The 21,072-nt window shown below is 44.7% G+C and overlaps 1 protein-coding gene across 5 annotated transcripts in view; it reads right to left on the bottom strand.

Moving 5' to 3' along the window:
* Nucleotides 1-21,072, bottom strand: part of LOC137315863 (centrosome and spindle pole-associated protein 1-like) — a 190,192-nt gene that overhangs the window by 147,176 nt on the left and 21,944 nt on the right. For all 5 annotated transcript variants that reach the window (XM_067980307.1, XM_067980303.1, XM_067980306.1 and 2 more), the window contains exons 3-5: nt 20,453-20,570; nt 19,785-19,888; nt 16,007-16,087 (exon numbers count right to left, since the gene is read on the bottom strand). In XM_067980307.1, the coding sequence (XP_067836408.1) occupies nt 16,007-16,087; nt 19,785-19,888; nt 20,453-20,570 (303 nt within the window). The remainder of the gene's footprint in view (nt 1-16,006; nt 16,088-19,784; nt 19,889-20,452; nt 20,571-21,072) is intronic.

Here is a 21,072-nt window from a genome sequence, read left to right as displayed (position 1 = left end):
GGAATATCAGTATAAAACAAAAGAAAAAAGTTAAATTAGATGACAAGAAGTATTTTTCAGTTATCAACCTCTGGAATATATTAAAAAATGCAGTCTCCTAACCCAAGGTTTTTCTCTGGTTGTTTTGCCGCTCCCAGGAGATTGCATGTCTGAGGGAGGGGATTTGATGGTGCATGTAGGTTTTGTAACTTCGAAATTAAATGTTTCCCCCGAGGTATATAGAATCTGCACAAAAAAAGGAAATTCTGCTATCTGGTTGATCCTCTTTATAGAACAGTTAACAAAGAATAGCTGTGGGAAGCTTCATGAAATCTGGCCCTGGGTATTTGAAAAAGAGGGGAGGGTCTCAGGAGGGAAATATTATTGGAGAGATTTCAAACACAGAATTCATCTGATAATCAAGTTGACACGAATCATTAGTTTGTTCAGTAACAAATTGTATATTTTAGTACTATATGCCCTGAGGTTACTAACAAAACAAGGTGATACTGAAAAGATTTTCAAAAAATATTTTGTGATTTCATTTCTTTCTTGTTACTCTCGATCCTAAGGTTTTAAAAGAGGTGGCTGCAGAGATAGTAGATGCATTGGTTTTGATGACCCAGAATTCCCTGGATTCTAGAACGGTACCCGTAGCTTGGAAAATAGCAAATGTAATCCCGCTATTCAAGAAAACAGGGACCTACAGGCCAGTTAGCCTGACAGCAGTAGTGGGGAAAATGCTAGAATCTATTATTAAGGATGTAGTAACAGGGCGCTTAGAAAATCATAATATTAGGCAGAGTCAACACAGTTTTATGAAAGGGAAATGGTGTTTGACAAATCTATGAGGGTGTAACTAGCAGGGTAGATCAGGGGAAACCAGTGGATGTAGTACTGTCAAAAGGCATTTGATAAGGTGCCACATAAGAGGTTGTTACACAAGATTAGAACTCATCTGGAATTCTGTTACAAAATGTTGTTGCATAAATTCTATTAGAGAATTAAATTGTTGCTTGAGAGAGCAATATTAAAGGGTACGGGGAGCAAGAAAAGAGTGGGATTAGACTAGGTGGCATATGTAGAGGAAAAACACTTGATGCAGACTCGATGGGGGGGCTGAACGGCCTGTTTCTGTGCTGCACTGTAACATTCAGTAGACAATGTGCTATTTTCCTTTTTAGAAAATGTAACTTATTTTATGGAAGTAATCTTGGTACTCATCTAAGCAAAGCATACTTTTATTTGTATTGACGATAAATAGGATCTGTGGAGTTTAAATAAGCTTCACAACTGCAACAAGTACCAGCGATTCATTAAACCAAAAATGGAAACATTTGCAATTTTCTCAAAGCCAATAAAAAGATTGAAAATAATGAATTGAAATTACATTCGCGCCTCCTGAGACACGCAACGTCTGCATCTGTGTGTAATTTTCCAGGTTTTTATTTTTTGCTTGCCTGCTGCTCACATATTCAAATAGAATGAGAAAATACAAAGTACAGCTTCTATCGAACTGAACTTCCTGAAACCCACAGTTCTTTTTCCTCTTGGTTCAGACACTATTTCCTTCCTCTTCCAGCTGCGTTTCCTGATGTGGCCTTATCATGGAGAAAATGATGTAGGATAGACAAGAGTTTGGCATAGACGAGTCACAAGCTTTATAACTAAACAATATGTCCCTGAAAGAAAATTGAGACTGGGGAGGGAATCTCCTGTCGGATGTAGGGTACACTGAGTCCTTACAATTCAAAATATTTCTGTGATGTCTTGGCATAACTTAAGACATACAGTGCATCTTATCGGCTAGACCATATGACATTGAGGAATTCAACCAACCTTATTTAATACTCAGCTGAGAAAAGCTTAAAAAAACAAACAGGAGCGTAATAATTCTGCCTTTATCTGGTTCCGTTGATTTGCTGCAATGGCATAGTTATTGTTGAAATGAAACAATGTTAGTAGTGGATAATTGTGCACTAATTGCATTTTAACCAACAATTAGATCTAGCTGCATAACATACGGGGGAGTGGAACTAGCTGGATTGCTCTTGCAGCGAGCCAGCGCAGGCTCGATGGGCCGAACGGCCTTCTTCAATGCCATAACCATTCTATGGGATTGGGGGTAATATATTAGCATGGATTGAGGATTGGTTAATGGACAGAAAACAGAGAATAGGAAGAAACGGGTCATTTTCGGGTTAGCAAGTTGTAACTAGTGGGGTGCCACAGGGATTGGTGTTTGCAAATAGCTGAGGCCCAATCTATATTAACGACTTAGATGAAGGGACCAAGTGTAATGTAATCAAATTTGCTGACGATACAAAGATAGGTGGGAAAGTAAGCTGTGAAGAGGATGCAAAAAGTCTGCAAAGGGATATAGACAGGTTAAGTGAGTGGGCAAGAAGGTGGCAGATGGGAGTAAAATGTGGAGAAATGTTAGGTTATTCACTTTGGTGGGAAAAATAGGAAAAAACAGAATACATTTTTTAAAATGCAGAGGAAGTATTAAATGTTGGTGTTTAGAGGGATTTAGGTGTCCTTGTACACGAAACAGAAAGTTAACATGGAGGTACAGCAAGCAATTAGGAAGGCAAATGGTATGTTGGTCTTTATTGCAAGGACTTGAGTACAAGAGTAAGGAAGTCTTGTTGCAATTGTCAGGGCTCTGGTGTGACCACACCTGGAGTACTGTGTACAGTTTTGGTCTCCTTACCGAAGGAAGGATATACTTGCCTTAGAGATGGTGCAAAGTAGGTTCACTAGATTGACTCCTGGGATGAGAGGGTTGTCCCATGAGGAAAGATAGAGTAGAATGGGCCTATACTCTCTGGAGTTTAGAAGAATGAGAGGTGATCTCATTGCAACATATAAGATTCTAAGAGGGCTTGACAGGGTAGATGCTTAGAGGCTGTTGCCCTGGCTGGACAGTCTAGAACTAGAGGACATCGTCTCAGGATAAGGGATCAGACATTTAGGACAGAGATGAGGAGGAATTTCTTTACTCAGAGGGTTGTAAATCTTTGGAATTCTCCACCCCAGAGGGTTGTGAATGCTCAGTCATTGAATATATTCAAGACTGAGATAGATAGATTCTTGGACTCAAGGGGAATCAAGGGATATAGGGATCGGGCAGGAAAGTGGAGTTGAGGTTGAAGATCAGCCATGATCTTATTGAATGGCGGAGCAGGCTCAAGGGGCCGTATGGCCTACTCCTACTTATGTCATTTTATTGGTAGCTGTTTGCTGATGACTGATTCTTCATGGGTAGTTTTCATACCTCATTCCAAAAGAACAGCAGCAAAAGGACAGATTCCATAAACATACTAAATATCCTATGATCCTAAACCTCATGTGCTGTCTCTCACATTGTATGGCCTGGATTAACAATTACCTTCTAATTGTTCTATTAACCGCTGGAAATCATGTGGGAATTCCACCACATTCCCTTAGATTTTTTATGCCATCAGACCAAAGCATACAGGGTAAAATCATGTCAGATTTATTTAAAGGTTGAATAATGCATAAAAGCACTCAGACATGGCAAGATATCACAAGTACAATACTCAAAAACAATAAATAAATATGGAATCAATGCACAAGAGGTTAAAATATATTTCTTGCACAGCTTAATCAGCAGCAGGATTTTTTAATTAAATGTATTTTGTATACGGTTGGCACAAATTTCCAGTCTACAAATTTGAGATCCCCAGGAAGAAATAAAGCCTATGCAGCATTAAACAGACAAACAGTGCAAAAGCCTCAGAAGTCAGAGCTGCAATTAGCCTTTATCAATTACACAATGCAAGGAGATACTGCATATCATGCTAATGAGCAAGCATTCATAAATTGGTCCAATTTCTCATTTCTGCTAATGTTTTGGCCATCTATCACTTAATTAGCATCTAAAATAAAGACCCTGTATCTTGACTAGTTTCCATGTGAACCAACTTGGCCTGGCCCTATAGACACCTCATTTCCTATTCTCCATTTTGAAACTTGGGTAAGGGAAGACAGGTTCCATATTATCTCCAGCTACTCCAAAATATCATGCGAAATAAAAAACATAAATGTAACACTTGTCACCATAAGTTCAGATGTAAGGAGTCTTACAACACCAGGTTATAGTCCAACAGCTTTATTTGAAATCACAAGCTTTCGGAGGCTTCCTCCTTCGTCAGGTGAGTTCATAAGTTCAGTTGTGATTTGCTACTGAGTGCCAAACAGATGCAAGTGTGACACATGCTTAGCATGTGAGACAGAATGGGAGATTTCAAAGTGTGATTTTGAGATGCAACTCGCAGCAGCCACTAGACATTAGATATATAAATCTATTTACACCAGCAGATTTCCGTAATGTTTCTCATAATAAATCAGAACATACACTTTTATCAGGGAGAGAATAGATCATGTAACATATAACATATTAAGGGAGAACTGTGTGTAATTTGGCCTGTGCTAAAAAAAAGGTAATACAATAATCATGGGCGATTTTAACTTTCACATAGATTAGACAAATCAAATTGGCAAATGTAGCCCTGAGGAGTTCATAAAGTGTATTCTGGATTGTTTTAGACCAATACGTCAGGGAACCAACCAGGGAACAGGCAATTTTGAATCTGGTAATGTATAATGAAACAGGATTCATTAATTAATGATCTCAAAGTAAAGGATCCCTTGGGAAGCAGTGATCATAACATGATAGAATTTCACATCCAGTTTGAGAGCAAGGATCTTGGGACTGAAACTACTGTATTAAACTTAAATAAGGGCAATTACAAAGGAATGAGGGCAGAATTGGCTAAAGTGGACTAGGTAAACAGATTAGATGGTATGATGATGGATAAGCAGTGGCAAACATTTACATAAGAACATAAGAAATAGGAGCAGGAGTAGGCCAAACGGCCCCTCGAGCCTGCTCCGCCATTCAATAAGATCATGGCTGATCTGATCCTAACCTCAAATCTAAGAGCCATGATGTGGAGATGCCGGTGGATGGACTGGGGCGGACAAATGTAAGGAATCTTACAACACCAGGTTATAGTCCAACAATTTTATTTTAAAATCACAAGCTTTCAGAGATTATCCCCTTCGTCAGGTGAGTGAGTGAATAAGAGGTTCTCAAATCGCATATCTTATGTTAGGCTGGGACACCATCACACCAATCAAAAGGTGTCATTGGTGTTCAGGCAGGTTAGCCACGGAAAACAGTAGGTCCCAGTATGCTGAATACACATTGTGTCAAATTACACAGACAGAGAGAAAGAGACCCAAAAGGCAGTGAGAGAGAGAATATTAAAAACAGATAACTTTTTTTTCCCCTTGCTGGTGAGGTTACGTGTAGCGTGACATGAACCCAAGATCCCGGTTGAGGCCGTCCTCATGGGTGCGGAACTTGGCTATCAATTTCTGCTGGACGATTTTGCGTTGTCATGTGTCTCGAAGGCCGCTTACCCGAAGATCGGTGGCTGAATGTCCTTGACTGCTAAAGTGTTCCCTGACTGGGAGGGAACCCTCCTGTCTGGCGATTGTTGTGCGGTGTCCGTTCATCCGTTGTCGCAGTGTCTGCATGGTCTCGCCAATGTACCATGCTCCAGGGCATCCTTTCCTGCAACGTATGAGGTAGACAACGTTGGCCGAGTCACAGGAGTATGAACCATGTACCTGGTGGGTGGTGTCCTCTCGTGTGATGGTGGTATCCGTGTCGATGATCTGGCATGTCTTGCAGAGGTTGCCGTGGCAGGGTTGCGTGGTGTCGTGGACGCTGTTCTCCTGAAAGCTGGGTAATTTGCTGCGAACGATTGTCTGTTTGAGGTTGGGTGGCTGTTTGAAGGCGAGTAGTGGAGGCGTGGGGATGGCCTTAGCGAGGTGTTCGTCGTCTATAGCATGTTGCTTCCGCTGTTTAGCATGCATGTAGTCCTGAGTTGTAGCTTCACCAGGTTGGCACCTCATTTTTAGGTACGCCTGGTGCTGCTCCTGGCATGCTCTTCTACACTCCTCATTGAACCAGGGTTGATCCCCTGGCTTGTTGGTAATGGTAGAGTGAGGAATATGCCGGGCCATGAGGTTACAGATTGTGCTGGAATACAATTCTGCTGCTGATGGCCCACAGCGCCTCATGGATGCCCAGTTTTGAGCTGCTAGATCTGTTCTGAATCTATCCTATTTAGCACGGTGGTAGTTGGATGGTGTCCTCAGTGCGAAGACGGGATTTCATCTCCACGAGGACTGTGCGGTGGTCACTCCTACCAATACTGTCATGGACAGATGCATTTGCGACAGGTAGATTGGTGAGGACGAGGTCAAGTAAGTTTTTCCCTCGTGTTGGTTCGCTCACCACCTGCCGCAGGCCCAGTCTAGCAGCTATGTCCTTCAGGACTCGGCCAGCTCGGTCAGTAGTGGTGCTACCGAGCCACTCTTGGTGATGGACATTGAAGTCCCCCACCCAGAGTACATTTTGTGCCCTTGCTACCCTCAGTGCTTCTTCCAAGTAGTGCTCAACGTGGAGGAGGACTGATTCATCAGCTGAGGGAGGACGGTAGGTGGTAATCAGCAGGAGGTTTCCTTGCACATGTTTGACCTGATGCCATGAGATTTCATGGGGTCCAGAGTCAATGTTGAGGACTCCCAGGGCCACTCCCTCCTGACTGTATATCACTATACCGCCACCTCTGGTGGGTCTGTCCTGCTGGTGGGATGGTGATGGAAGAGTCTGGGACGTTGGCTGAAAGATATGATTCTGTGAGTATGGCTATGTCAGGCTGTTGCTTGACTAGTCTGTGGGACAGCTCTCCCAATTTTGGCACAAGTCCCCAGATGTTAGTAAGGAGGACCTTGCAGGGTCGACTGGGCTTGGTGTTTTGCCGTTGTCGTGTCCGGTGCCTAGTGGTCCGATGCCGGGTGGTCCGTCCGGTTTTATTCTTATTATGACTTTTCGTAGCGAGATTTTACAACTGAGTGGCTTGCTAGGCCATTTCAGAGGGCAATTAAGAATCAACCACATTGCTGTGGGTCTGGAGTCACATATAGGCCAGACCGGGTAAGGGCGGCAGGCTTCCTTCCCTAAAGGACATTAGTGAACCAGATGGGTTTTTACGAAAATCCGGTAGTTTCATGGCCATCATTACTGATACTAGTATTTTAATTCCAGATTTTTTTTTATTTAATTGAATTTAATTAATTAATTGAATTTAAATTCGCCAGCTGCCGTGGCGGGATTTGAACTCATGACTCTGGATTTTAGTCCAGGCCTCTGGATTACTAGCCCAGTAACATAACCACTATGCTACTGTACCCGAATATTGGCCTTTATTTCTCGGGGGATGGAGTATAAAAGCAGGGAAGTCATGCTACAACTGTACAGGGTGCTGGTGAGACCACACCTGGAGTACTGTGTACAGTTCTGGTGCCCTTATTTAAGGAAGGATATATTTGCATTGCAGGCAGTTCAGAGAAGGTTCACTAGGTTGATTCCGGGTATGGAAAGGTTGTCTTATGAAGAAAGATTGAACAGGTTGGTTCTATACTCATTGGAGTTCAGAAGAATGAGAGATCTCTTATTGAAACATATAAGATTCTGAGGGGACTCGATAGGGTAGATGCTGAGAGGATGTTACCCCTCATGGGGGAATCTAAAAGTTGGGGGCATAGTCTCAGAATAAGGGGTCGCCCGTTTAAGACGGAAATGAGGAGGAATTTCTTCTCCCAGAGGGTCGTGAATCTTTGGAATTCTTTACCCCAAAAAGCTGTGGAGGCTGAGTCATTGAATGCATTCAAATCTGAGTTAGACAAATTTTTGGCAGGAAAGTGGAGATGAGGTAAAAATCAGCTCAGCCATGATCTCATTAAATGGCAAAGCAGGCTCAAGGGACCAAATGGCCTACTCCTGTTCCTATCTCTTATGATCTTTTGCTATTATTTATGTAAATAAGCACATTGTAAGGTAAATTAGAAGAAAAATTCTCTCAGGCACATCCGAGGGAACTAGAGAGTATTTCCTGTCTCCAGGGAAACGCTTCTGTGAATTGACAAATATTTGTAAACCTCCAGCTCCTCAACACATTCATGAGTTACCAACAGGAAATTATATTTTTAAGAAAACCAATTTGAGTAACAAAAAAGTGACACAGAAATTTACATGTGATAATATGTGATGCCTGAATTCAAAACATACATACAATGTTCAAGACTTCATTGCTTTGGCTAGAGATGAGATTTATCTCCATGGATGTTGAACCCAAGCTCCTGGAATGCATGAATACCAATCAAATGTCTGTAATGTTAGCTGGGGCTCACACAGTAACCCCACTCTCGTGCATATATCAGAGTAAGTTTTCCACAACTTGGAACAATGTTCCCTGCTGCAGATGCTGTATGTCGTTTGTTATTTCCTGTCTGGTTTGCTACTGTTTATTTCATCTAATGTATAGGGCTCAAACTGGATAACTAAGATAATGAAAATGCAAATTTTCAATAAGATACTTATACAAATGAAGAACTTTAAATTTGATGGATAGTTTTACATATCTAGGTTGTGAAAAATGCTGGATACAAATGCATGTGGTGAGACAAGATCTCAACCTTGAAAAAGCAGCAGCCATCTTCAAAAACTTGGCCAGATAAGAAATTCCGAAGGAATGACTAAGAACAAAGATTGGAAACTTCAATACCACTGTGATTAGTGTGCCTAGAAAAGTACTGGAAAGACCTGAAAAGACCGAAAGTAAATTTATATCTGATGGCAGTATGGTGACAGACGAGGCAATAAGTAGTAAATACTCCAAAAGGCTAATGGAATGGTGTCCTTTATAACTAAAGGGGGTAGAATACAAGGGGGTAGAAGTTATGCTACAGCTATACAAAGCCCTGATTAGATCATACCTAGAGTACTGTGTTCAGTTCTGGGCACTGCACCTGAGGAAGAATATATTGGCCTTGGAGGGAATACAGCCTAGATTTAATAGAATGATAACTGGACTCCAAGGGTTAAATTACGGGGAGCAATTACACAAACTAGGGTTGTATTTCCTGGAATTTAGAAGATTACGGGGTGATTTGATCCAAGTATTCAAGATATTAAGAGGAACTGATAGGGTAGATAGAGAGAAACTATTTCCACTGGTTGGGGAGTCTAGGAGTAGGGGGACATATATTAAAAACTAGAACCAGGACTTGCAGGAGTGGAGTTAGGAACACTTTTACACGCAAAGAGTGGTAGAAGTTTGGAACTCTCTTCCGCAAAAGGCAGTTGATGCTAGCTCAATTATTCATTTTAAATCTGAGATTGATGGATTTTTGTTAACCAAAGGTATTAAGGGTTATGGGGCTACGGCGGTTATATGGAGTTAGGTCACAGATCAACCAGGATCACATTAAATGGTGGAACAGGCTCGAGGGGCTAAATGGCCTACTCTTGTTCCTATGTTCTATTAATGGCAGTTCTGTGGTAACATGTTCAGTATAAATGAAAGTGATCTCCCTAAATGAGTATGTATTTGGCAACTCTAGAGAAGAAAGTACCTTGGTAGGTGGAGACATGTGCTGCTGATCCATTTTGAGATATATAAATGATTACCATCTCAGTATAGACAAACAGTTAAAAATCACCCAGGATAAAAATGCATGTTAGTTCACTAACATCCTGTGAACAATTTGAAGTCTGGGAAGAGTGAGGTTAAGTAAATATATAATACATAAATAGTTAAAGTTTCATTGTTTAATCATAACTGTTTTTCAAAGTTTAAAAAGCATTTATTAGAGTTAATTTTGATCCAGACTTAGGCCCCGATATTAGCGGGGAGGCAGGATGGCAGCAGGGGGTTGATTGGGCACGTAGGTAACCTGCCCAATAAAAAATGTCCATTTCCCACGCGATCATGGGTCAACTGGAGCCACTTAACATGGCTTCCAGGTTTGCCATCGTCAATCTGCGCAGCGGGCGGACTGCGCACCCGCATCACAGGCGGTCAGCTTGAGGAGCTCTATTTAAAGGGGGCAGTCCTCAAATGGCTGCTCCTGGAGCAAACACCCACACACCACAATGGAGCAGCACAGGGGAAAGGCTGCTCCAAGATTTAGCGATGCCTCACTCCAGGCCCTACTGGATGGGGTGAGGAGGAGGAGGGATGTCTTCTACCCGGCAGATGGGAGGAAGTGTCCTGCCTCTGCCACCAATAAGGCCTGGCTCAAGGTGGCAGAGGAGGTCACCAGCAGCAGCAACATCTCCCGCACCTGGATCCAGTGCAGGAAGCGCTTCAATGACCTAACTAGGTCAGCCAAAGTGAGTACATGTACTCATTCTCCTACAATCCATCATCCACATCACCCCACTCCCCAACTCATTCTGCACTGCCAACACTACTCTATCACATCACTCCTCACACCCACTTAAGGCTCATCCTCAACTTACCTGCACTTCCTCACCTCCCCATTAGCCACCCCACCACTACCACTCAACCCAATCCTCATACAATGCCATGGCTCTGTCGCATACTCACCTGCTAATGCATCTCTTTCACGGTCAAGCCAATGCATTCATCGGTTGGCCACGTCACCATCACTCACTCAAACGTCTGTACTTTCTCCCTTTATAGGAGAAGAGAGCCCAGAATGCACGGGAAAGGGTGAGGACCGGAGGGAGGCCGCAACAAACAGTCATCTTCAGACACCGAGCAGGTGACAGAACTTTAACATTCAGCACTCACACAATATAAATTGATATTAACATGTCTTGCCATCTTCAGCACCTCAGTATGCTCATCGCAACATGACACGACACATCGGTGATCATGCTTAACATTGCCTTCTGTTCTCTTACAGGGCCTTCAGCGACCCTCTGCCGGCCTCTGAGGGTGCACCGTCACATCTGAGCAAGCCATCCACTAGAGCAGATACTCACACCTTGGTGGGTCCTAGTTCGCAGTTAGTTGGGGTCACACATGGTGAGTTACCACACACGAGTACGAGCAGATACTGGTGGGAGGGGCAGCTGTGGAGAGACCGCGTCGGTATGCGCACTCCTCTCCAGGCTCTGCTCAGCTGAACACAGATGCTGAACCCTGGGGGCCATTCTTTAAAAGGAGAATGATCGAGGGGCAGCACATTTGTGAGGTGCTGGAACAGGTGCCACGGGCACTCTCCACAATAGTGCAGAGGATGGAGGAGTCCAACTCCTGCATGAGTGGAATGGTGGCACAGGTATGGGAGGGAGTCTCAGATAGTGTCACAGGGACGTGAACAACTCCGTGAAATACTGTCACAGGGACGTGAGGGCATTTCTGAGATAGTGTCACGGCTAAGTGCGGGAATGTCTGCGATGGAGAGAAGGCTAGCCTCCATTGAGCTTCAAGCACAGCTCACAAATGAGTCCATTCAGGACCCACAATGAAGAACATTCTGCCGCCTTAAACAGACAGGCAGATACACTAGCATTGGCCTTACAAGGCTTCACACATGTCCTCCAAACTGTTATCCAGCAAAGTGGTAGGAATGGTGTGGGCCTGGCCAAGGGGAGGGATGATGGCGAAAGGGGACATGGAAATGAGATGCCACTTAAAGCGCTCCCACTCTCAACCAGTACCCGCAATGCTGCCTCCTCTCCAGGTGGCCGAGTCTGCACCTGCACAGGTGCAGGTGGAGCAGTCTTTGGAGGGGCCCTCATGGGCATCAAAACTCAGAGAGCGTAGGCCCAAAGCATCTAATTGGTCAGGGCATGAACAAGAGCAACCTGCCACTACCTCTGCTGCAGCCACAGGGGATGCACCACTTAGAAGTAGTTGGAAGCAAAAGGCAAAGGTTTTGTAAGCACAAAGGGGACGCACAAGGGTGTTAGATGGTTGGTCACGTTTTTTTAAATTTATATTTGCTTTTTGCTAAACTCACATTAAATATTATTATTGTCACCACTACTGCCACGTCTTAGCCATTCTTAACTGGCTTCTGTAAAAAGGCCCTTTCACGAGGTTCACCATGAATGCCGACACTTGATGTTGGGTGTACACTGGGTTTGTGCAGGGAAGGGTGGGGGGTGCTGGTGTGGGCGCTGCTCTATCCAGGTGGTGTGAGGACTAGACTCTTCACACTGCCTGATGTTAGGAGAACCTTTCACATATCAGTGACTCCCTAGTCTCACAAGCAGCCAGGTGAACTGCTGCTCTGCCCATGGGTTCCTCCTCCTCCTCCTCAATGTGGATGGGCCCTCCTAAAGCGGCACCCCTCTCTGTTGTACCATGTTGTGCAGGGCACAACACACAACTATAATGCGTCCCACTCTGTCTGGTGCGTATTGAAGCGCTCCCCCAGAACGATCAAGGCACCTGAAGCGCATCTTGAGCAGCCCGATAGCATGCTCAATTGTAGACCTGGTGGCAACGTGACCATCGTTATAGCGACGTTGTTGCTCAGTGATGAGGTTCCTCAGAGAGGTCATGAGCTACATGTGCAGGGGGTATCCCTTGTCCCCGAGGAGCCAGCCTTTAAGGGTGTTCGGTGCGTCGAAGTGGGGCAGGATGTTGGATTCCCGGAAGATGAAGGAATCATGGCAGCTGCCAGGGAATCTGGCGCACTCGTGAAGGAATCTTTTGCGGTGGTCACAAACGAGCTGAGTGTTGATGGAGTGATAGCCCTTCCTGTTGATGAACAGTCCTGGCTCTTGTGGAGGTGCTCGTATTTGCTATATGGGTGCAATCGATTACACCCTACACCCGTGGGAAGCCAGCCACAGCGTGGAATCCCACTGCCTTCTCCGTCTGGCTGCGGCCGTCCATGGGGAAGTTGACGTAGTGCGAGGCCCTGCAAAACAAGCCTTCGGTGACCTGCCTTATGCGCTTGTGTGCAGACGACAGAGACCCCGGCGATGTCCCCGGTGGCACCCTTGAATGATCAAGATGCGAAGAAGTTGAGGGCAGTGGTGACTTTGACAGCGACAGGTAAGGAGATGCTGCTCGGCCCAGCCGGCAGCAACACGGCATGAAGGAGGCTGCAGATGTCTGCGACTACCTGGCAACTAACTGAGCCTCCGTATGCACTGCTCCCCAGAGGAGGTCCAGGAAGCTGAGCCTCGGTCTGTAGACCCTGTGGCGAGGGTAATGCCTCCTGCGATGTCACGCTCTGTTGTTGCCCTCCATGCTCTTGTGCAGGTGCCTGTGGTGCAGCACTGTGTTGTGGAGCTCCACGTGGCGGAGGTGGATGCCGTGCCTGGCGAGGTTGGTGATGTTGCTCGTCATGGTGAGACCGGGAAATGAATGGTGGGAAACATGGAGATGGCAAAAATGCTGAACAAATATTTTGTTTCAGTTTTTACGGTAGAGGACACTAAGAACATCCCAACACTGGACAAACAGGGGGCTCTGGGGGGGAGGAGCTAAATACGATTAAAATCACTAAGGAATTGGTACTCAGTAAAATAATGGGACTCAAGGCGCACAAATCCCCTGGACCTGATTGCTTACATCCTAGGGTCTTGAGGGAAGTGGCAGTAGGGATTGTGGATGCTTTGGTAATAATTTTCCAAAATTCTCTGGACTCAGCAAAGGTCCCGGCAGATTGGAAAACTGCTAATGTAACACCCTTATTTAAAAAGGCTAGTAGGCAGAAGGCTGGAAATTATAGGCCAGTTAGCCTAACATCTGTGCTGGGTAAAATTTTGGAGTCAATTATTAAGGAGACAGTAACGGAACATTTAGATAAACATAATTTAATAGGACAAAGTCAGCATGGCTTTATGAAGGAGAAGTCATGTCTGACAAATTTGCTTGAGTTCTTTGAGGACATAACGTACAGGATAGATAAAGGGGAACCAGTGGACGTAGTGTATTTAGACTTCCAGAAGGCATTCGACAAGGTGCCACATAAAAGATTATTGCTCAAGATAAAGAATCACTGGATTGGGGGTAATATTCTGGCATGGGTGGAGGATTGGTTATCTAACAGGAAGCAGAGAGTTGGGATAAACAGTTCATTCTCAGACTGGCAACCAGTAGCCAGTGGTGTTCCGCAGGGGTCGGTGCTGGGTCCCCAACTCTTTACAATCTATATTAACGATTTGGAGGAGGGGACCGAGTGTAACATATCAAAGTTTGCAGATGATACAAAGATGGGAGGGAAAGTAGAGAGTGAGGAGGACATAAAAAACCTACAAGGGGATATAGACAGGCTGGGTGAGTGGGCGGAGATTTGGCAGATGCAATACAATATTGGAAAATGTGAGGTTATGCACTTTGGCAGGAAAAATCGGAGAGCAAGTTATTATCTTAATGGCGAGAAACTGGAAAGTACTGCAGTACAAAGGGATCTGGGGGTCCTAGTGCAAGAAAATCAAAAAGTTAGTATGCAGGTGCAGCAGGTGATCAAGAAGGCCAACGGAATGTTGGCTTTTATTGCCAGGGGGATAGAATATAAAAACAGGGAGGTATTGCTGCAGTTATATAAGGTATTGGTGAGACCGCACCTGGAATACTGCATACAGTTTTGGGGTCCATACTTGAGAGAAAGTATGTCTTTTCTTGAGGCAGTACAAAGAATGTTCACTCGGCTAATCCCCGGGATGAGGGGGTGGACATATGAGGAGAGGTTGAGTAGATTGGGACTCTACTCATTGGAGTTCAGAAGAATGAGAGGCGATCTTATTGAAACATATAAGATTGTGAAGGGGCTTGATCGGGTGGATGTGGTAAGGATGTTCCCAAGGATGGGTGAAACTAGAACGAGGGGGCATGATCTTAGAATAAGGGGCTGCTCTTTCAAAACTGAGATGAGGAGAAACTTCTTCACTCAGAGGGTAGTAGGTCTGTGGCATTTGCTGCCCCAGGAAGCTGTGGAAGCTACATCATTAAATAAATTTAAAACAGAAATAGACAGTTTCCTAGAAGTAAAGGGAATTAGGGGTTACGGGGAGCGGGCAGGAAATTGGACATGAAGCTGAGTTCGGATCGGTCAAGGCCCTGTGGGTGGCGGAGCGGGCCCAGGGGCTGAGTGGCCGGGTCTGCTCCTGCTACTTGTGTTCTTTAGATTCGAGGTTAGGATCAGATCAGCCATGATCTTATTGAATGGCGGAGCAGGTTCGAGGGGCCGATTGGCCTACTCCTGCTCCTATTTCTTATGTTCTTATGTTCTTATCCTCGGATGAATTGGTGAATGCAGTCATGGCGCCCCCCCGATCCTGACAGGGTGAGTTTGAGGGGGTCCATAAAGTAGTTAAATATGTTTGTACAGCAGAGTTTTGAGTGGAAAGTGAGAATTGAGTGAAAACACAAAGATCTTGCAGCCAAAACTTTGTCCGAAGTGAGAGTGCCCTGCTGCAATAAATTACATTTCTCCCCCCCCCCACCATCTGTCAAATAAGCATTTGCATCTCCCACTGGCTGCTGGCTGAAACACGTCTGTTGCAACAGGGAGTGTTTCCCACAGCACAGGAAACACACTGAGGATGCTTCAAAATCGCACCCCTGCCAAAATGTCAAGACAATTAAGTAGTTGAACTAGCTGACAAACTATCATCCTGCCGGCTTTAATTGCCGGTGGGACTTCCGCACTCGGGAGGCGCGCACGCACCCGGACGCGTCACTGGGGAACCGGAAGTCAGCGGGTCGGAACCAGGCTCCGAACCCGCTCGGGATTTCAGCAATTTTCGGAGCCCCCCCGCCCGCCCCTTCACCCGAAAATCGAGCCCTTAGTCTCAGTTGGTATTGCTCAATTAATCAGGGATTTAAACACGAGAATGAGAACTTCAAATTTGAGGCATGGGGGACTGGCAGCCAGTATACATCAGCAAAGGCTTGGTGGGGCAGGATGATACAGGCAGCAGAGTTTTGGAAGAGTTGAAGTTTACAGAGGGTTGGTTATAATCCATGATTTACATGGTCTGTGCAGTGAAGGGGCGATTGACTGAACAACCTTTCCTCAGTGTAAATTCGATGTTGTATGCCAATCTCCAATAATGTCAATGAAACTTACAGTTTATCTATTTATTCAGTTACTAAGTTAAGCAAGTTTACATTGCATTAAGTACTACCTTGCTTTATGTACTTACCTTTGCTGATTTTCTGTCAGAGATGGGAAGGGAAAGCCTCTCAGTTGTTAGCTCTTGTCCCCTTACAATCCTGGAATTTTTCTGGAGCAACAAGAGGCTAGAATGAATTTTAAAAGTACAATTCATTTCTTTGATTACCCTATTAGGCCAATGATTTGCAAACCTTTTGGAACCCCACCAAAAAATATGGGTAGAACTGAAAAATATATGGCTAGAACTGAAAAATAAGAAGGGAGAGATCACTTTGATAGGATTGTACTACAGACCCCCAAATAGTCAACGGGAAATTGAGGAGCAAATATGTAAGGAGATTACAGACAGCTGCAAGAGAAACAGGGTGGTAATAGTAGGGGACTTTAACTTTCCCAACATTGACTGGGACAGCCATAGCATTAGGGGCTTGGATGGGGAGAAATTTGTTGAGTGTATTCAGGAGGAATTTCTCATTCAGTATGTGGATGGCCCGACTAGAGAGGGGGCAAAACTTGACCTCCTCTTGGGGAAATAAGGAAGGGCAGGTGACAGAAGTGTTAGTGAGGGATCACTTTGGGACCAGTGATCATAATTCCATTAGTTTTAAGATGGCTATGGAGAAGGATAGGTCTGGCCCAAAAGTTAAAATTCTAAATTGGGGAAAGGCCAATTTTGATGGTATTAGACAGGAACTTTCAGAAGTTGATTGGGAGAGTCTGTTGGCAGGCAAAGGGACGTCTGGTAAGTGGGAGGCTTTCAAAAGTGTGCTAACCAGGGTTCAGGGTAAGCACATTCCTTATAAAGTGAAGGGCAAGGCTGGTAGAAGTAGGGAACCTTGGATGACTCGGGAGATTGAGGCCCTAATCAAAAAGAAGAAGGAGGCATATGACATGCATAGGCAGCTGGGATCAAGTGGATCCCTTGAAGAGTATAGAGATTGCCGGAGTAGAGTTAAGAGAGAAATCAGGAGGGCAAAAAGGGGACATGAGATTGCTTTGGCAGATAAGGCAAAGGAGAATCCAAAGAGCTTCTACAAATACATAAAGGGCAAAAGAGTAACCAGGGAGAGAGTAGGGCCTCTTAAGGATCAACAAGGTCATCTATGTGCGGAACCACAAGAGATGGGTGAGATCCTAAATGAATATTTCACATCGGTATTTACGGTTGAGAAAGGCATGGATGTTAGGGAACTTGGGGAAATAAATAGTGATGTCTTGAGGAGTGTACATATTACAGAGAGGGAGGTGCTGGAAGTCTTAACGCGCATCAAGGTAGATAAATCTCCGGGACCTGATGAAATGTATCCCAGGACGTTATGGGAGGTTAGGGAGGAAATTGCGGGTCCCCTAGCAGAGATATTTGAATCATCGACAGCTACAGGTGAGGTGCCTGAAGATTGGAGGGTAGCAAATGTTGTGCCTTTGTTTAAGAAGGGCGGCAGGGAAAAGCCTGGGAACTACAGACTGGTGAGCCTGACATCTGTAGTGGGTAAGTTGTTAGAGGGTATTCGGAGAGACAGGATCTACAGGCATTTGGAGAGGCAGGGACTGATTAGGAACAGTCAGCATGGTTTTGTGAGAGGAAAATCATGTCTCATGAATTTGATTGAGTTTTTTGAAGGGGTAACCAAGAAGATAGATGAGGGCTGTGCAGTAGACATGGTCTACATGGACTTTAGCAAAGCCTTTGACAAGGTACCGCATGGTAGGTTGTTACATAAGGTTAAATCTCACGGGACCCAAGGTGAGGTAGCCAATTGGATACAAAATTGGATTGACGGCAGAAGACAGAGGGTGGTTGTAGAGGGTTGTTTTTCAAACTGGAGGCCTGTGACCAGCGGTGTGCCTCAGGGATCGGTGCTGGGGCCACTGTTATTTGTTATTTATATTAATGATTTGGATGAGAATTTAGGAGGCATGGTTAGTAAGTTTGCAGATGACACCAAGATTGGTGGCATTGTGGACAGTGAAGAAGGTTATCTAGGATTGCAACGGGATCTTGATAAATTGGGCCAGTGGGCCGATGAATGGCAAATGGAGTTTAATTTAGATAAATGTGAGGTGATGCATTTTGGTAGATCGAATCAGGACAGGACCTACTCCGTTAATGGTAGGGCGTCGGGGAGAGTTATAGAACAAAGAGATTTAGGAGTACAGGTTCATAGCTCCTTGAAAGTGGAGTCACAGGTGGATAGGGTGGTGAAGAAGGCATTCAGCATGCTTGGTTTCATTGGTCAGAACACTGAATGCAGAAGTTGGGATGTCTTGTTGAAGTTGTACAAGGCATTAGTAAGGCCACACTTGGAATACTGTGGACAGTTCTGGTCACCCTATTATAGAAAGGATATTATTAAACTAGAAAGAGTGCAGAAAAGATTTACTAGGATGCTACCGAGACTTGATGGTTTGACTTATAGGGAGAGGTTAGACAGACTGGGACTTTTTTCCCTGGAGAGTAGGAGGTTAAGGGGTGATCTTATAGAAGTCTATAAAATAATGAGGGGCATAGATAAGGTAGATAGTCAAAATCTTTTCCCAAAGGTAGGGGAGTCTATAACGAGGGGGCATAGATTTAAGGTGAGAGGGGAGAGATACAAAAGGGTCCAGAGGGGCAATTTTTTCACTCAAAGGGTGGTGAGTGTCTGGAACGAGCTGCCAGAGGCAGTAGTAGAGGCGGGTACAATTTTGTCTTTTAAAAAGCATTTGGACAGTTACATGGGTAAGATGGGTATAGAGGGATATGTGCCAAGTGCAGGCAATGGGGACTAGCTTAGTGGTATGAACTGGGCGACATGGACATGTTGGGCCGAAGGGCCTGTTTCCATGTTGTAAACTTCTATGATTCTAAAAAAGTTACAGCCTTGTACACCACATCAGCTATGAATATTAGCACCAAGTCTGCCTAAAAAAAAATGAAAACTCAAATAGGTGGCATTGCCACTCTTCTCTGTCTGTCTGTCTGTCTGTCTCTCCCTCTACCCCATCCTTTTTCCATCAGTGTCTCTTTCCTTTCTTCACCGTCATGTCTGTTTGTCTGTCTCTGACCCCCTTCACTGCACTTCCTATCAGGTCAAAGTGGCTTCCATGAGGGCCTGGAAGATTTCTCAGGCCTCTTTGCATAGGACACTGGTGGGCAGAGAAGAAACAAAGAAATAAAGGTCTGGGGGTAAATTTTATCCCAGAGGCCTGCAAGCTCGGCGGCCGGGGGTGGGGGGGGGGGGGGGGTGGAAAAGAGTCGGAGCTGCGGGGAAGTCAATCGCGTGTGTGGGGTCGTGGCAGATAAGCTTTTTAGACCTGGAGGAAACACTCCTGCCCCTCAAGCAGTGCAATACAAGGGACTTGCCTGCCGATCCAGGCCTTCTCGCCTCCTCTCTCGTGGCCTGAAGCGGAAGGCCCAGCAATCCCGGCCCCCAGTGGTTAAAAAGAAAATAGTTGTCAAAATGGAGGCCCCAGCTCCTTAAAAGCTTTCACTGACCGACCTGCCTCCCGAGAGCAGGTTGGTCGCCCACCCCTCAACCCATCTCCGTTAAAACCAGAAGTAGGCGGGTTGGAGGAGAGTTGGGGTCGGGTTTTAGGTTTTTTTTTTAAAACTATTTTTACCTTCCCACTTGCCCCCAACCCACCCGTTCATGGGGTTAAAATTTAGGCCCTAGTTTCTAGAATGGGCAAGGGTAAGATGGGAGTATAAAAAAAAATCCCCGTAGCTTCTTTAACAGCAGGAGAGGAGAAAATGGCAAAAAGAGAATCTTAAGCCTTTACAGGGTATTTTTTTGCTGTTTGCACAATGCATCATTTCAGGACTCTACCTCTGCCATGTAGCGTCTGTAGTCTTGTCGAAGCTCCTCCTTCAATTTCTGTTTCTTTTGATCGTATTCAAATCCAAGTGGCAGACTTAGCCCATAGTTTTCTTCTAAAAAGAGTTTGTTTTTAAAACATCATTTCAGAACTTTTTGTTGCCTACTCATACAAGGATTTAATATCTATGTTTAAAATCATGCAGAAAACACTTCAGAATTGGAACTTGACAAATTCAAACATAATAAAACAAATAAACATTTCTATAAAAAGCACTTAAAATGTTATAAAATTGATTAAATCCAAAATGTAATGAGTATTAAATCTAGATGTTCTGTAATATTAGTTATCTAAAGTGAGCAGAATTTAAGTCTATTCTTGTATGGAGGAAATATGCCAACATGGACTATTTGAGCCAAACATTCCATTTCTGTGTTGTAATTTCAGTGCAATTCTATGTAATCATGTGCCTTAACTGCTTGCATTGAAACAGCCAATCCACGTAGTTCATGTACACAAGGAACAGGGGGATCTCAAAGACCAGGGATTCTGCATGGGACCTTCCTGTTCAGAACAGCTCAGTCCAACACCAGAAGATATATTTACCCACTGAGCCATGGTCAGGATAAGAGTTATTTATATACTCCCAACATGATGGATGCTACCAACTGCACTGTACCTTTAGATCTGCCAGTTTGTAGATTTTCTTTCATACTCTGAATGTCTGGCAGGATATTTCCTTTGGCTACTGAGTCAGCTGCTTGATAGTTCTTAATAAATGGCTCTGAAGATTTTGTCTGGAAAAAAAGTCAAGTTATAAAAATACTGATTGGAATTGTCTCAAACTATTTATGTCAGTGTTCAGTTCCATTCGCAACCCCACAGATAATGAAGCAGTCCAAGCCCGCATGCAGCACGACCTGGACAACATCCAGGCTTGGGCTGATATGTGGCAAGTAACATTCGCGCCAGACAAGTGCCAGGCAATGACCATCTCCAACAAGAGAGTCTAACCACCTCCCCTTGACATTCAACGGCATTACCATCGCCGAATCCCCTACCATCAACATCCTGGGGGTCACCATTGACCAGAAACTGAACTGGACCAGCCATATAAATACCGTGGCTACAAGAGCAGGTTAGAGGCTGGGTATTCTGTGGCGAGTGACTCACCTCCTGACTCCCCAAAGCCTTTCCACCATCTACAAGGCACAAGTCAGGAGTGTGATGGAATACTCTCCACTTGCCTGGATGAGTGCAGCTCCAACAACACTCAAGAAGCTCGACAACATCCAGGAC

This window comes from Heptranchias perlo, chromosome 3 (genome assembly GCF_035084215.1).
Source record: "Heptranchias perlo isolate sHepPer1 chromosome 3, sHepPer1.hap1, whole genome shotgun sequence".
NCBI classification, from domain to species: domain Eukaryota; kingdom Metazoa; phylum Chordata; class Chondrichthyes; order Hexanchiformes; family Hexanchidae; genus Heptranchias; species Heptranchias perlo.
This window is presented reverse-complemented; position numbering and strand designations above follow the sequence as displayed.